The sequence below is a fragment of the Poecile atricapillus genome, chromosome 1 (assembly GCF_030490865.1).
Source record: "Poecile atricapillus isolate bPoeAtr1 chromosome 1, bPoeAtr1.hap1, whole genome shotgun sequence".
Lineage (NCBI taxonomy): Eukaryota > Metazoa > Chordata > Aves > Passeriformes > Paridae > Poecile > Poecile atricapillus.
This window is the reverse complement of record NC_081249.1, coordinates 166,652,660-166,665,289: the sequence shown is the minus strand read 5'-3', so window position 1 is coordinate 166,665,289 and position 12,630 is coordinate 166,652,660. Positions and strand designations below refer to the sequence as shown.

The following is a 12,630-nucleotide window of genomic DNA, read 5'->3' as shown; positions in this document are numbered from 1 at the left end:
CCAAATCTAACAAAAAACCCCGCCGAACCCTCAGTCAAATAGTTTCACTTTCCATCAAATTTGAAAAACTTGCACGAAATTCAGGTCTAAATGCCAAAGGCGTAAAGAAATGGTTAGGCAGATAAATTGAAGTAAAAACCGATGCTGCTAATTGATCACATTGCGATGTACCAATAAAGCGAGAATTTAGTTTTGCCATTCTTTTTCTTTAACCTTTATACGAGTCTTTCGCTATGAATAGGTTTCAGATCATTCTCAGGTGCAGTTTTAAATCCTGGAATATCGAGGAAAGGAAGGATAAAGATAAAGCGCGAGTAAGCGCTAACGAGGATATTCTTTGTTGAGGAAAAATAATGTGTTCCTCGTAAACGGACTCTAATGGCTTGTTTTCATTTCATGCGTACAATTTCCTACCTTCTTTGATGGAGAGTTGATGGGGTAAATAGTCTAATCTTATTCAGTTCACCTCCTGTGGATTCCCAGGGACAGTCGTGACAGACGAAGTATTCTGCAAATCACAAGAGCCAGCTACCAGGAGAGCCAAACCTCTCAATAGGAAGAGTTTTAGGGATTTAAAATTTCTCCATTTAAAAATTCACGGAACATGCAAAATATAAAGTTCTCTGCACCATTGTAACTTTACGGGCTTTGTTTTCTAAGCCAGATAAAAGATTAGAAAGAAAAGAAATAGGTACCAAGATAGATAAGAAGCAAATCGGAATACCTACCACACCCGGGGATTTGAGATTACACTGGTCTTTAACATTTGCATCTCTTGGCTTGTTTTAAAAATAAAAATTGATACCTGTCTGAATCTGCTAAAAAAGGAAAAAAGGAAAAAAAGAAAAAAAAAAAAAGGAAAAAGAGAGAGAGAAGTTTACAACATTCACGCATCAACGTTCCGCCAGGTGACCTAGGAAAATAATAAAAAAAAAATAAATAAAATAGTTCAGTTACTTAGTGAAGACGTTGTTGCTTCACTGCATAAACCTTAAATCAGAGAAACACATACCCCTCAATGCCCTTTCAGTCCACCGAGCCGGGGACGCAAGATGCAAATCCTGCTACAGAAACACTTGGAGTGGGGGGGCGTTGCATGGTTATGTGGCAGTTTATTTTTTTTTAAAGTGCTTCTCAACCAGCTCGAAGCATAAATAATGAATCTGAGCTTTAGACAGAGGAAATCGCACCCACTAATGTGAACTAACACGACCAAAGTAGGCGCATAATAGACAAGACTAGGAGCTGCTAACCACTTCTACACAATGGCATTAATAAGATTAACCTGGGCAATTAGCCGGTGCAGCAGAGATCAAGCCTAAATCTGGGGCCTTTCTAAAAAGCCCACTAATGGAAAGGATTACGTTAATTTCATTAATTCTCAATACACAGACTCGAGCTGCTTTCACTCCTTTGTGTAACCCCCACCTCTTCTCCACCAAAAAAGGGGAGAAAAAAAAATCAAATCTGGTTTTGTTTGTCATCTGCATATTACCAGGAACTAAATCCAGGATGACGTCGCCTGGGTATAAAAAAGGGAAGAGGTTCAGATGGATTATACTCCGAGCAGCCCTCTGGGTTGAGATCAGTAAACAGGCGAGAGTTGAGGGGGGAAAGTTCCAGGGGTGGATCCTGCGCACACGCACACACACCGCACACGCGCGCACAGACACACACGCACACTCTGCCCGCAAGCTGCCCTCGGAAAAGGCGCTGTTCTTTTCGCTCCGATTCCTTTTTAAAATTTATCCGAAAAGTTTCGATTTCGTGTCCTTCCAGCCTCTCCCCCCCCCCTCCCCAGCCACCACCTACCCTCCCTCCCGCCCTCCTCCCTCCCTCCCCCGGCCGGTCCCCGCCGCCCTGCCCCGCACGGTTTGGGGCATGCCTGTGAGCATGTTCAGCATCGACAATATCCTGGCGGCCAGACCTCGCTGCAAGGACTCGGTGCTGCTGCCCCCGAGCGCCGCGCCCGTCGTCTTCCCCAGCCTCCACGGGGACTCGCTCTACGGCAGCGCCTCCGACTACGGCGGATTTTACTCCCGGGCGGTGGCTCCCGCCTCCGCGCTGCCGCCGGCCGTCACCGGATCCCGGCTCAGCTACAACAACTACTACTACGGGCAGCTGCATGTGCCGGCGTCCCCCGTGGGCCCTTCGTGCTGCGGGGCCGTGCCGCCCCTGGGCGCCCAGCAGTGCTCCTGCGTTCCCCCCGCAGGTAAGGCTGCCCCGCGTGGGACGGGGCGGACGGGCTCGCTTTGTTCCCGGAGCCGCGGGGCCGGAGCCGGTGGCGGGGAGCTGGCGGCCCGCAGAAGAGCGGCTGGGAGCCGGGGGCGCCTTTTTCGGGACGGGACGGGGGTGGGGGGAGCAGCGATCTCATGCAAAGCCTATCGTCGACTCGTCTGTCTGTCCGTAGGTTACGAGGGCACTGGGTCAGTCCTGATGTCCCCTGTTCCCCATCAGATGTTGCCCTACATGAACGTGGGCACTTTGTCCCGGACGGAGCTGCAGTTACTGAACCAGCTGCACTGCAGGAGAAAAAGACGGCACCGGACTATCTTCACTGACGAGCAGCTGGAAGCGCTGGAAAACCTCTTCCAGGAAACGAAATACCCAGACGTGGGCACCAGAGAACAGCTGGCCAGAAGGGTGCACTTAAGAGAGGAAAAAGTGGAGGTACTTTGCTTTCTTTTTCCTTCTTCAGCCCTCTCCCATTGGCACTCAAACGCGCTCGAAGCGGATGTATCGCGGTGTGGCTCCAGCCCGGCTCTGTCAGCGGAGGGAGAGCGACCGCTTTGCGGGGGCAGAGGGAAAGTTTTTTATTATTTCCGAGTGCCCTTCCTTGGGGCACAGGGCTGTGAGCGACTGTCGGCTGGCGGCTGTGCCTCCTGAAGGCACCCGGCCGGTCCCACCGAGCGCTTGCTTCCCCCGCCTCTCTCTCTCCGCCGCACAGCGGCCCCGGCAGGGCTCCTGCGGGGCTCGGGTCAACTGCGGGCTTGGATCCTTTTAGTTTTATTTTTCCCCCTCTAATAATTTAATTTCTTAACGTAATAGGTTTGGTTCAAGAACCGCCGGGCGAAGTGGAGGAGGCAAAAGCGATCGTCTTCGGAGGAGTCAGAAAACGCACAAAAGTGGAATAAAGCGTCTAAAACGTCACCGGAGAAGAGACAAGAGGACGGGAAAAGTGACTTGGACTCTGACAGCTGATACATCTAAGTGGGGGGGACGTTTCCCGTGGACTGTCGGATACGCTCCAGAGGATGCTACTAATCTTGCACAAGATCTGCCTTGTTGGAGGGGGAAAATATCTGTATATAATGTACAATGCCCCGAATTAATTCCATGTAAATAAAATGTGTTGCGGAGGTGTTGCACAGGTAGACGGCGGCGCGTTTGCTCACTCTGCGAGAGGGAGAAGGGAGCAGGGAGCGATGGTGCCCAGCTCCCCGGGGAGCAGAGCCGGCCGTGCCGGGGCGGTTCCGCGCTCAGCGCTGCGGTATCGCACTGAAAGCCGGCGGAGGAAGAGCTGCCCGGCGGGCCCCGCAGCCGGGGGAGCCATGCTAGATCTTGCACCCTCAGGGAAGCGGCTGAGGCCCGGCCAGGCCCATCCCGACGGGGGCGGCCCAGTAGGAGCCCGAGGCGGCCGGGAGCGAAGCCCGGCGCTCCTGGCGGGTTCCCGCGGCGCTCCGGGCCCGTTCGCCCGGGCGCGGCCCCAGCGCTTCCCCCGCCGCGGCCCGGCCCCACGGCCGCCGTGCCCTTGGGAAACACCAGCAGGCGAGGCAAAGCCGGCCCCACACTTGTCACTCTGACCCGTCCCCCTGCGCTTTCTCCTTTCTCCCTGCGGTTGTGCCTTGCTGAGTTCCCAGAGCGTTTGTCTTTGACCGTCGTTTAGAAAAGCCATCCCTCTTCGGCGGTGTTTAAAGTTGTTGTTAATCAATTTTAGACATAATCAGATGAATTGCACGTAAGGGGAGTACGAGCCCTTAGGTGCTGCTTTTTTCGGGTGTTTCAGAAAAAGTTGCTAATGGAAGTTTTCTCCCCTTTGAGGCAGCACTTTTGCAATTGCGAAAGCAGTGACAGCCTGGTCTCGTTTTACTCTTCCCTCTACGAGGGCCTCGTAGTAGAGTCGTCTATTCCCCCTTTAAAATACACGTTCGTTTTCCTTTTGCTTTTTTCGCTGCTCAGAGCTCTCCAGCTCTTTTCAGAGAGGAACCACGGCAGTTTCCCCATGGTGCTGCGTTTAGGAAGACCCTTCTTGCTCCTCGCCTAAAAGACTGCTCATAAAGTTAAAACAAATAACCTGAAAGTGTAAAGCCAGTTCAGATGATCTCTGGCCCAAAAACTTCATGCTGTGCCTTTCATTCAAGGTTAAGTGGCAGGGAGCTGATTTTTCTTAATTATGGCAAATATCACCTGGATCTATTCATCTCGCCTAGTTTAGACAAATTGTTTTTTCAAATGTGCTCACCATTACTTCCAGTGACACCAGAAGGGTGCTGTGTTGCTTGCCCCTGTGCTTTTTCCTACTTTTTGTGATATATCCATTTTTTTATGGGTGTTGTAACACGGTTCACACTGCAGGTGTTAGTGTGATAGAGTCTCTGTACCTGTCTGCTCAGATAACTTTTCAATGTTAATGTTTCCACCTAGATTTGATATCTCTTTCTGAGCGATCCCTCACCACATCAAGATGTAGGAACAGCTGCCGTGGAAGCAATTCAGTGTGGTTTTGTCTGAGCCAGCCCTTTAGGGGGCTAGGAGTTTCACAGCTACTGCACTCTTGAAGAGAAAATTTAGCCTCTTGCTCCTCAGTGCAGCAGAGGAGGAAGGGTAAAAGCAAATGGATTCTTCTTCTTGGATACATACAATGTTTTGGTTATATGGAGTTATTGTATTTTGGGGATTCTACCCCATTTCTATGGATGCATATTTGACCTCTGTAAACTATATTAAATTACAATACAACAGCACTAAAAATTAGTTTTCAAATTACTGAAAATTAGATTTTAAAAAAAGTGCTTTGTTATGTTATACACAGGAAGTCTCACTGAGTGAATTTTTTATGTCATCATGTCTGTACTTAGTTATTGCTAGGTTTTAAAGCACATACTTAATTTTCAAATAAAAGCCAGGTCTAAGGATAATATTGCCCAAGACTTTACAAATGCTTATATATTTGCATTATTTCCATGTGTAAATATCCCTACTGCCACAATAGGAGCTTGGAAAAGTTTTGGTTTGTTTTGCATTTTTTTTGTGTGGGGTGGTAATTTTGGAAGTCACTATTAAAGATCTTAGCTTGCATAGTTGAATGTGGGAGTTTAACTGTATCTGGGTTTTTAAGAAATGAGATTTAAAAATATTTTTGACTACCAAGAGGAGTTACTGCAAGTTGCAGTACATATATTTAAAGATACTTAGACTTTTCCAGTGGGAGCAATGGTTCCAATTGAGAACCATGGAAGCTCCAGGTCACCAAACTTGCCAGTTTATGGATTTATGGAGAACTGTTTGTCCTGTGGAAGCATGGGAAGTGATGTAAGAGTCAAAACTTCGTATTCCAAACTGCAGTTTCTATCTGTGGAATTGTGATGAAATCACCTCTGATTTATTTAAAATCACATTATATCTTTGTCTGTGTTAATTTTTGAGTTTTCTATAAACTTTTTATTACCATAAGCTTGATCAGTCACAGGTATCTATTGCTATTACTACATGTAAGTGTAGATCTATTGAAGTTAATAATATGACTTTAAAATCAAATTGGAAAGCAATTTTAATCTTGACCCAAAAGCTTAACCTTACTTACTAAAAATGGTGTCTGTGCCACCATTAATAGGAGTAGCTGTCTCATTCTTTTTCTCACTGGTGTTTGTTGAAAACCTAAAGGTTTCTTTCTCTCTGTTTAGCCTACAAAATGAGATTCTGTGCAGTATGGAAGTCTGATAGTGAAAAGGCAGTGAGAAGGTTGCATGAAAATGATCAAGAAAGTTGAAAATTAATTACTGAAGACATGATGGGGATTGTATTAATAAGATCTCTCGTTCACTCGTGCTGTTTTGTTGGCATATTCCATCTCTAGATGTCTGTCTGGATTTTTATTTCAGGAGAATTCCTACATGTTAAAATGCAAATGCCACGCAGCAGCTTTCATTATTTTCTCTTTCTGCTCATGCAGGAGGAACAAGTCAAAGCAGGGGACCTGAACATGTGCTATGTTCCAGCAGGTTCAGTTCTAACAAAGGGGCTTTGAAAGAGTTGTTTGTGGTTCTGTTTGTTAACACTTGCCTAAAAAGGAGACCAAAAGACAATTTTTAGAAAATGTAATTTGGTTGGTTTTGTCTGTATCTTACAACCTCGTATCTTGGGCAAACACATTCTCAGAAGACAGGATGGGACTGAAATGTGTTGTATTGTTCATGGTACCGAGGTACAGTCTGGGTTTTACAACCTGAGTTCAGCTTCTTGCTGTCTTACTGATTCTCAATGAAATGTTGGACTTCTTTCTTTCTAAATTTCTGTTTGTAGAATGAATAATATTCCCCTCAGATCTCACAAGGGAGTTAGGTTGAGTGGGGGATTATAAGAAACGTAAGCTACTTTGGAGGTTCACCACTGTGTGCAGACTTAGTCCAGATTATGCTATGCATTATAGGAGTAATAACTAAATAATTATACAAAAGGAGCATACGCCAAATAAATCTCCCTAACACCAAGCTGGCTAAAGTTACAAAATTCTATTGCAAGGGAAAGGTAGGGAGAGCAGTGTGTAGTAAGAGTCCAGTGAAGAAGTGTTCCTCTGGGTAGAGGCAGACGTAGTAATCTGATGTGCTATCTTCATTGTGCCATCTGCATTTAGATAGCAGAAATTTGTATTTCTGTTAATACTCCATTTACCATATTTATTTCTGTAGTTCTTGTTTCAAAGAGTAATGCTGGAAAGCAGAGGTCAGAATTTTTTTTTGTTTGACGTGAAGTGATTTATTATCAGCTAAGAATCTCGACTTTTTTTTACCTTTCAGTTTTACTAATACTTGAGTGAACTGTTTTTGAGCTTTACTATAATGGGATCCCGGGAATATAAACCATACAAACTCTTTCTCGCACGTGACTTGTGAAGCAAACATTTGGATTAGTGAAAGTTATAAAAAAATGCAACATTAAGGTGAGTTCATATTTTTTGTGCTCTGTCTGCATTTATTGGTTCTTTGGGATTAAACACTGTGGAGCATAAAGCAACAAAAATTTAAAAGAGTTTTTGTTTTATATTTTACCTCCCTCGGGTTTTATTCCATTTATGCTTTTCTACTTCAGAGACCTGGTGAGCCTGGATTCAACCTAGACAGAGAAGTTTAGTCAAATTACCCTGTTTTCCTGGAGTTGCCACTTACCCAGAATTTGATTGGAGTCTCTTACACAAAGCTAACAATTATAGCTGCAAGATGTTGAATTTTAAGAAATTAATGCAACTTTAAAGTGGCATATCTCTGTAAACTATCTGACATCTTTAAATACAGAAGCCTGTATCTGGAGAATTCAGATACAGAAACCCAGATCTGGAGGATTAGAATTTTACATTCTTCTTACGCTTTTGTCTTCAGGATAGAGTAGATGTCTACAGAGACTATATCCCTTGAGACATAAGGCAAGACTTAAGGCACAGCTGAATAAAACAATAATAGAGTAAGAGAAAGGCCAGGAAACTTGTTAAAGCATAGAATTACCCACAGTTGAAAGTTGAAAGTTACTTCTCCTCTGTCTTCTAAATGATGTCTGAATACTGGTGTTTGCATTTTTTTTCTACTCCTTGCAGGCTTATCCTGGAGATTTGGAGTTTATACCTCCAAACACATCGAACATGTGCAAGCCTCAAAGTTATAATCATTCCTCTGCATTATATCCAGGAAAAGGGTCTTCCCCCAAAACTCCAAGCATTGAAATCCCATCAGAGTTTGCCTTTATTTGTGTATATAAGTACATTATTATTATTATTATTATTATTATTATTATTATTATTATTATTATTATTATTATTATTATTATTATTATTATTATTATTATTATTATTCATAGCCTTTCTGAGGGAATTTATTAAATGCTTGCTATGCAGTGACTGTGGAGTACTTTCTTTGCAGTGTGTGTTGGGTTTTTCACCTTCATTATACCATGAAGCAAAAGGGACAATTTTGGTGAACTGTAGCCTCCTTAGTCAGGATTCAACCATCTCCTTCAACAGGCTGCCTGCAGAGTTTCTTCTCCCCTTGCTCTCCAGGGTGGGTACACCTCTGGACATGGCAGACTCAGTATGTTCTTTTCCTGGAAACAAAAAAAGCCAAGGAATGGTGAGCCAGATTCTGATGGTGTCAGTTCAGCGATTTGGTTTGTAGGGAAGCATCACAGACTGGGCTGCAAACCACAGTGCTGGAATGAGCTGCTGAGCACAAGGAGGAGAACATCTGCAGCTGGCATCCCTCTTGACTCAAAGGTGTTACTAGTGTAGAACCTGAGCATAACTGTATTTATTTCCTTATTTGGGGACTCTGGCAAACTGTCAAAGAGCTTAGCTGTGAATTTTCAGAGTGATCCTGAGGTGGGAAACTACTGTTGCTCCATTTTGCTGTTGGAGGTGCTGAGGTGCCTCTTTCTCAGGGGGACACACAAGAAGTCTTTGGCACGGTGTGGGGAAGCAGAAGTGATGACATTTTTTCACTGGTGGATTTTGATGCCATCACCATGTTTTCCTGTTATCCTGCTGGAAATTTGACTTTTCTGGTGAAAATAAGGCCTTCATGGTTGATGTAATTTTATATGTAATTTCACCTGGTTCATAAACAAATTACATGTATTTTTGCAATGTCCATGAACCCAAATTGAAGGCTAAATTAATGGAAGATGGTTGAATAAAGGGACAATATGGTTTGGGTGCATGAAAGACATATTTTTAAAAGCCACAAGAATCAGAGACCTAACCTACTTTGTTTGCACACCCAAAAACTCTTGCCGAGTGTTGCATGTGCAAGGAATGCAGTGCCAGCAGAGAGCAAGTAACTTTCTTTGGAAATAGAAATGGAAAAGGGTTCTTTTTATGCCAAATTTTACCCCACAGTGGATAATTACAGCAGAGTTGTAAACCCCTTAAAAGCAATAAGGCACCAGTATAATGAAACACATAACTGAAATTTACTGTACTTGTGTAGATTGCAAGCTTACTTTTGAATATTTAGTGTTCAACTTCTTAAATCTGTAGTGTTCACAGAGGGCTTATAAGTGCTAGAATTTTGATTAACTGTCTCAAATAAACTACTGCTATTGTTATCATTATAAATCTCCCTAACCTAAGAACCTTAAGGAGGCTGATATTTTCTGTGGAAACTGTAATGATTTAGATGGGCACGAACCCAATACCCTTTATTTGGAGCTTCCTGTCATTATATAAAAAAGTTTCAGGCTTCATTTACATAAGTTATTAGGTTTTATTTGTTTAATATTACTTTTTCATCAGTTTTATACTGTGTTTATCATGCACATTTTTTGAACATACTGTGTTTTTCTTTCAATTTGCCCTAATGGTATAGAGACAGCTCTTCACAGGGAAACTTACCTGAGACTCCTTCAGCCTGTCTGAAAGGATGACATGGAAGTCTGACCCAAAACCTTTGTGAATTAATGAGAAACTTTTTTCTAGGGCTGATAATATTTCCCACTGACATCAATGGATGTGGTTACTTTGCAAGGTGATCAGTGAAGAGAGGGTATTAATCCCTGGTCAAAAGGGACAGAACCACGAAGGAAAGGATCATTAGTAATCCCAGTGGAGCTTTCTCTCCTTAAATTCTCTAACTGTCCTACTCTGATTTGTCCTGCTAAAGTAGTTCTTCCCACCTTTGTACATGTGCAGTTTTAATGGCAGAAATGCATTTCTGTCACTTAGGTCACAGCAGTTAGTACTATTGTTGATGGAATAAGCTTACCAATGCATTTGGATTAAACATTTTAGTGAGATACCTTTTAAAGTAAAAGTCATCTCCACTGAAATAATTATACAAATACAACACAGTCTTTAAATGAGCAGCAGTATTGTTGGCAAGCATTTCCTTGACATAGAAGTAGGTGTTTTCCATAGGAACATAAGGCTCTCAGAAACTTATCTTCACCAGCATAAGGGCAAGATAAAAGTTTATTGATACCTATCACTCTTGGCCTTAAAGGAACATCTGATTAACCAGATATTAAAGGAAACCCAGAAGAGTGTTCCTGAATGGCAAAGCAGCTGTGTTTTTCTCTGCTCACGTATTCATTGGCACAGCTGCTTCAGATATCCGGGCATCTAAATTATTCTGACATCAGAAAAACCCACTGAAACAGGGACTGATTATGGCCATATTGCTTATGACGGTTTAATGCTTTGGCTGACTGATCGCTGGGAGAACTGTTCAGTCACCAGGCACACCGCAGTTAAGAGATTTTAGTAGAATTCATGTTGAGCACTAAGAGCTAGGACGTTAGGTGCTGTAGAGTCATTCTTTCTAATATCAGTCTCTTTGAAGTAGCTGTCTTAGGAGGAGAAGCAGTTTCCATTTCAGCTTTGTAGTCTTTTTGGTTGCATGCTGGAAATTTTGGTATTGGCTAGATGCGTCTCAGATGGCTACAAAATTAAAACAAAAACTGAAAAGACAATAAATTTGATGTGAAAAATAGTCTCAAAAAGTCTATTAATTTGTGTCTTTTGAATTTCTGTACATTTTTCCTGTTTTTCTCTCAGTTTCTGGTCTAGGTTGTCTTAAAAACCACTGGACATGTTAATAATGTTTGGTACACTTTGAGGCCAGTTTATTGATACCAATAAATTGATTTGCTTTTTAGAATAACTTTTGGATCATCACAAAGTAGAAACACAGCTGCCATAGAAAAGTGTCTGAGAACATTTTTGGAGAAAGCAAATCTAGGGAGTATAGTCTAATCTTCACCTCTGGAAGTAGATCACGTGAACTGGAAACAGGACTCTTCCAGTCTGCATTGCCAAGTGACTCTTGGCCCTGTATGAAGAAGAGAGAGGAGCAGGCAAGAGCCTCATTTCCCTGTTTTTCCAAGTCAACTAGATGTAAACTCAGTACATCTATCCGGGGCTGTGACTTGCTGAGAGGAATTGGCCCACAAATATAGCCAATAACAGCTCTTGAGGGTTCCAGTTGGGGATTAAAACAATTTAAGGTTTGATTAAAATTATGTTTGTACAACTGAAATGTTAAGTTGTTTTTTTTTTTTAATTGGTATGAGATGTATTTCAGATTTATTTTTGGAACAAAAAACTTCAAAATTATTGTTGTTTGTAGGCCATCATGTGTTTTTGTTTTGGTTTATTTATTTTTACAAACTCTTACTGGCAGTCCTTCCATTCTTGTTGCAGCATAAATTGTGAAGACAAGAATTTAAACTTGTAAATAATGAAAGCCTTCTGACCTATTTTAGAAACCCTAATTCTTCCTTATGACTCATGGTTATGCATATGACACAATCAAAAGGTGGAGTTCCACGTAAGTGAATCATCTTTTGTATGGAAGTGTCTTTTGTACAGAAAAAAAACATCTGTGGAAGGTTATGCTGATGATGCATGACTTACAGATTGTATTTGCAAGGACCGAGTTTCTTCTGAACCTGTTGCAGCAGATTTGAGCCCTTACCTGGCAGATACAAAGTAGAATACATTAAAAACAATAAAGTGTTTAAAATACTCATGAGGCCTAGAGGACAGTGTTCCAGGATGAAGCCCCACTGAGATAGGTCAGAGACTGAAATTAAAAATATTGGTAGTGTTTTCAGCACAAGCTGAAAATAAGTAGTACAGTTTAGCAGATAGAACATTAGTATGGGAGTAAGAGAAGAGAATTTATCTGTAGTTCTGCTGTTAGAAACTCTGAATGCCTACAGTCTCAGCTGGGCCAGATGTTTCCATCTGTAAAATGGAAACATATAACAATATCCATAGATACCAAGTGCTATGTGCTGTTTCTCCATCACAGTGTCTTCTAAGCAAGTGTTTTCCTCTCCTGATAGAGACATGTTTTGGATTGGAAAATAAAAATATTGATATAGATTTGTAATACCACTTCAAAAAGGTTCTTGAGAATGAAATGCTACACAACCTGATTTGACCTCTGTTGCCTCATCAGCAGGCTTATACGTTTGTAAATTAGTGGTCACTTTCCCCTGACATATTATTTAAAATCCCTTCTGAATTTAAAATTAAATTAAATTAAATTAAATTAAATTTGAAATCAAAACAATTAAGATCTTATCAAGAAGGCATCTGAGCAGGCGTGAGATGCCAAGGAAAGGATAGGCTGACCCTCTGTCATATATCTTGCACCTCTAGGGGAAAGACAATGTGCAGGCTGTAGAAGACACTGGAAGAGTAAAGGGGAAATAGAAGCATATAAGTCCATGTGTTTTTTCAAAGTGAGAGCTTGCAAGTATTTATTTTCTGAACTGTTTCCAATGAGTATTTTAAGAGGGGATGGATCTGAAAGATTTACCACCTTCCCTAGCCTGGCAATGCAAAAAATTATGAGTTTGACAGCTTCATGGTCTGTATCTGGGTGTGACATTTTTACTGGCTCTTTAGTGTGTATGCTCATA

General features: G+C 42.2%; 1 protein-coding gene across 1 annotated transcript; it reads left to right on the top strand.

The window, feature by feature from the left end:
- The first annotated feature begins 1,350 nt into the window (after positions 1 to 1,350).
- Positions 1,351 to 3,374, top strand: GSC (goosecoid homeobox). Its single transcript, XM_058829740.1, has 3 exons — positions 1,351 to 2,212; positions 2,411 to 2,670; positions 3,049 to 3,374. Exons 1-3 carry the CDS (start codon positions 1,351 to 1,353, stop codon positions 3,199 to 3,201), a joined length of 1,275 nt encoding a protein of 424 aa, XP_058685723.1. The 3' UTR covers positions 3,202 to 3,374.
- Positions 3,375 to 12,630: the final 9,256 nt, after the last annotated feature.